Below are 5000 nucleotides of genomic sequence, written 5' to 3'. Positions count from 1 at the left end.
TGCAAACAATAGGCCTAAATAAATAAAGATAAAAGCAAGCAGGGTTATTAAAGTAGGGAGCGAATTAACACAACTATTCAAGGCGAAATGATGGGCAACTTCTGTGCAATGATGATGATTGTAATTACTACTTTAATACCTGTACTGATTGATTAACTGGCCAGAGAGTGGTACGATCATCATCCAGGAAGTTGAAAAATGCAAAGAGGAAGTGAGTTTTAAGATACAGAAACGAGATAACAAAAGATCAAATGATACACACACACACACACACACACACACACACACACACACACACACACACACACACACACACACACACACACACACACACACACACACTACATTACTCCTACACACACACACACACACACACACACACACACACACACACACACACACTACATTACTCCTACACACACACTACATTACTCCTACACACACACACACACACACACACACACACACACACACACACACACACACACACACACACACACACACAAACACACATACAAACACAAACAAACACTATACTGTACAGACAAATACACAAACAAGCCAGACACACACACATGCACACACTACACTACATTACACCTACACACACACACACACACACACACACACACACACACACACACACACACACACACACACACACTACACTACATTAAATACACACACACACACATACACAAACACACACAAACAAACAACACTGCACAGACAAAAACACGCACGCACACTCACATCTCACAAAAGAAAAGAAAATGCTCTCTTCAAATCAAAATAAGTAAATTCTATCCCCAATAAAACCAAACCCTCTTAATACAGTTGTTCGGCTCCCAAATGGAAAGTGTATGAAAATGACACCGATACACACAGCAGAGAAGTGACACACGGTCTCTTCTGCTATTAATTTCCCCTCGAGCCTCATATTTTACCCAGAACCTCTTGCCATCCCGTCCCTGTCTCAATAGGGTGACTCATTCCCTGCAATGCAACTCGACTGACCCACAGTGCATGCGTGACGTGTCTGCCTGACCCGCTGCGCTCTGGGGAAAACACACAGGCACATTATACACCAGGGCCCCGGGACAATTAACCCTCTCTTGACAACCCTCATCGGCATCTCGCCCCGGGACGCACAACTTCCTTTGGTTTTTTCATTAATATGAGTGGTCCAGGACGAGTCAGAGGCCCCCTCTGTGTGTCAAAGGAATTAAAGCGTTTTGTGGGGCGGCTGGCCCTTCAGTTTGGGTCGCTGGGGAGAGGGAAGAGCGCTCTGTTCCCTGAGATGGTGTGGAGAGGATGCAGGGATTCTCAAAGAGAGGTAGAAACTCCCTCCGAGGCACATTTTACTTTGTGGAGGTTGTAATTTCCACACAGGATTAGTCAAGTGTTCTTTGCCTATAGTGTCATATCCAATCATCGCATATTCTCGGATGTCATTGTATGTTATGCTATCTTACACTATCTCCGCATAACACGTCCTTATCGGTTAATAAAGCCCACGCTATTGTCACTAATTGAATTTGGTCTTTGGTCAGATCTATTGATTGATTTAGATTGACAACATAATGAGGCCAGCCGCTGTCACAATGTAGCCGCTTGTGTGAGCGTGAGTACCCGACACTCTGTCACCCTTGGATCCAGCACAACTTTCCATTGCGTTCTCTGCAGTATGGTTCTGCTTCTCTTTCCAGTCCCTTCCCATTCCTTCCTGTTGCCGTCCAATTGGTTTCGCGAGATACAGGAAGTAGCCTCGATGCTGCAATAGGGGTGGTTGGGATGGGCTGCGGGCGGTGGGTTTGGTCAGGTCGTGAGGTGAGTTTTTGTCCGGCACGGCCAAAAGAACAAGCAGATTATATCCAGATGGCCAGCCCAAAGCTAATAAGAAACACATGTAGGTCGAGGTGTGTCCCTTGCTTGATTTCTCCTCTCCTCCTCCCTACCTCCTCCCTCCTCCCTCCTCCCTCCTCCTCCTCCTCCTCCTCCTCCTCCTCTATGCTTGATCCTGTTGCTCCACAAGGCAGAGATGTTGCTTCACATCGTAATCACAGGATAGAAGTGATTCACTGTTCAAAACGAGCGAGGGAAGTAAAATGCTGTTAGGGACGTTTTAAGTTGGAATACTTTAGATGGCAATTAAAGATGTTGAATGCAGCAAACAAGAAAAAAAGCCACGTTATTTTACGCTCAAAGTAGAGGCCTAATAAGGTATCTTGTGCGATGGCTTGTGTTTAGCTTGTGGTTAGGTCGGCCCAAAATGCAGAACAGGCACATTTCCTGTATGAAGCAATCAGCAACAAGTTATTATAGAAGTTCACTCCTGTACTCTGAGCAGCAAGGCCATCTTGGCTCTAAGTCGTTCAAACATCTTCACTAGCCTCCATCTGTTTCTCTAAAGAACATGCTTTTATTTGAGAGAGAGAGAGAGAGAGAGAGAGAGAGAGAGAGAGAGAGAGAGAGAGAGAGAGAGAGAGAGAGAGAGACGGAGACAGACAGACAGACAGACAGACAGACAGACAGACAGACAGACAGACAGACAGACAGACAGACAGACAGACAGACAGACAGACAGACAGACAGAGTGAAAGAGAGAGGGAAAATGCAGGCAGTTTCCCCTGTGACCTGTGAAGGTTGTTTGGTTGGTTGATGTGTGAAGTTCTACACAGTCCTCCTACGCTGCTGGCCTATAGTGCACAGCACCGCTCAGGTCATTCTCACTTTGTACTCGTCTCTTTCCTCTCTATCTGTACTAAGCATGCGAGTCCCTGTGTGCCGAGCCAGCCAGGACGCGAGGTTAACAATGTTACAGTGAAAGTGGAACATTTAGATGACCAGCTGAAGAGATATCCTGTGGTATTTCCTCAGATACAAACAGACACAAGCTGAGCCTTCTCTGTCAGCTGCTGGGCTCAGTGCTTCAGTGTCAGTCCGTGAAGTATTGCTTGGTCTCGCTTCTACAGTTAGCGTTCGTTCCTAGGTTCTAAAGCTAATTGTGCGTTTATTATATGCTTCAACCAACACTGGATTTGTTGCTTGATAACAATGATACTGTATATCATTCACCAAATTAAGTTATCGCTTGAGTTATGTTTGACATGTGTTGACCTAAATCCAATCGTGAAACGTCGGGTCTTATGAAACTTGTCATCGATAGTTCATATTGATAACATTGAACACATAATATGAATGTGATTCTGCCTAACCTGAAGTGATTCATTAAGGCGACAGAATAAGGAAATTAGGTTCAGGAAGAGTAATTAGGGCTTGGATTGGTATCAATATTCTTTTTTTGACTTGACTAATATTTAGTGAAGCCGATCTTGAGTACATTTGATCATGTGGTTATTTTCAATCATCTTCTTGTCTAGTCATCTGATAAAACATGCATAGACACGTTGAAGGAAGTGGTTTGTGTCCTGCTTTACACACTTCTGTTAAGGTTAGAGAACCAGGGTCCTGTTTCTTGAAGGGAGTTTCAGTTCAACAGTTAAACTATTGACACAATTCCTCATTCTCATGTATTAATGTTGTATGTGGTTTTAAAATCGATCACCCCCCCAGATTACACATTAATGTTTGCTAACAATTTCCTCCTCAACTCACCTCAAGAAGACTAATGATATTGCACTAATCCATTGTACTGGCTGATGAATCTGAGTGCTTCATGAACTTGACATCTGGAACAGTGGAACTCTGGGCAATGACGTTTTCCTCTGCATGCGAGCATTAATGCGCTGCGCCTGGTTTGTGTCCATGCAGGGTGTGAAGGGGGACCCGGCCCAGCCTAAAGAGGCCAGGTTCCTCAGCAAGGCCGGCTGGGTGAAGAAGGCCTCAGGCAGGGTGCTGGCTATGTACAAGGACCGCTACGTCCACGTGGAGAAGTTCGAAGTGGTGGTGTATGAAGACGAGGTAGGCTACGGAGCAGGACAGTTCGTTAGCCCGGAGGCTAGATGAGGCCATTGAGCCCCACTGGGATTGCCTAAGATGCCTTTTAGGAGATCGTTGTATTTACTGTCAGCGTTAACTGCTTATTGATAGATTTTGAGGAAGTGACTCATCACAATTGTGTAAAATGTTATTTTAACGTTTTAATAATAATATGTTACAAATAAGGAAGTAATAGTCTGACTGTGGAAATATTCTAACCCTATATACTCTTTGTACTCTATATGCTTTTCCTACAAAGCAGTTTCTAACAGACTAGTGGTAGAAAGTCTTTCTAAAAAATATCAATTTGAAGCTAATCTAATTTATTGCCAGCTGAATAACATTTGCTACATTGTTTGCATTTCAGGACTTAAAAACTTGCCTGCAGAGATTAGACCTTGAAAACTTTGAGAAATGCCTCGAGTTGAAGAGCTTCTTCAAGAAGAGGAACAGATTCATATTGATACGAGAACCCAAATGTGCCAACAAGGTGAGCATAAGGATCATCCACCAAATCCAAACAGATGTGTCTCGCTTGTCAACTGGTATCCGAGGTAGCATTTCAGAACCTCATATTTACATAGATAATTTTTAGCTGTTGTCCACCTAAGAACAGCGCTTTGTCTGTCAAACTAGTGGAAACAGCATTATTTTCCCCTTTCTCAGCGATAATAGATTCAACTTTTTGTGCTTTAAATAATTTAGTAGCATGCAGTTGACAAGTGAGGCTGTGACCACAGCAAGGCCAACAAGCCACAGACCACACGTCGATAGATACATATAGGTCATAGTGCAGTGTTTGTCCACATGTCTCAGAGCTTTCCTGTCCTATGCTTTAGCACAGAGGATGCTGTATAATCTATGCATCAGTAATGTGTCAACAACATCATGTCCACTTTAACAATCTCCCATGTCTTATTGGATACCTACACGTGTTCTAGGTTGTTAGGTTAACGACTAACTATTAACAACTAGAGTCTCTGGATGTAACAAGAAGGGGTGGAGGGGAGTTGACTGCCTTATTTCCTGTCAAAAGTAGGAAGGAAGTAGCCTATCTC

At 43.7% G+C, this 5000-nt stretch overlaps 1 protein-coding gene across 1 annotated transcript in view; it reads left to right on the top strand.

The window, feature by feature from the left end:
* The window catches only part of plekho2 (pleckstrin homology domain containing, family O member 2), a 10721-nt gene that overhangs the window by 544 nt on the left and 5177 nt on the right, over window positions 1-5000 (top strand). Inside the window, exons 2-3 of the mRNA XM_060071714.1 lie at window positions 3775-3924; window positions 4310-4432. Coding sequence (XP_059927697.1) covers window positions 3775-3924; window positions 4310-4432 — 273 coding nt within the window. The remainder of the gene's footprint in view (window positions 1-3774; window positions 3925-4309; window positions 4433-5000) is intronic.

Source organism: Gadus macrocephalus, chromosome 14, assembly GCF_031168955.1.
Source record: "Gadus macrocephalus chromosome 14, ASM3116895v1".
NCBI lineage: Eukaryota > Metazoa > Chordata > Actinopteri > Gadiformes > Gadidae > Gadus > Gadus macrocephalus.
This window is presented reverse-complemented; position numbering and strand designations above follow the sequence as displayed.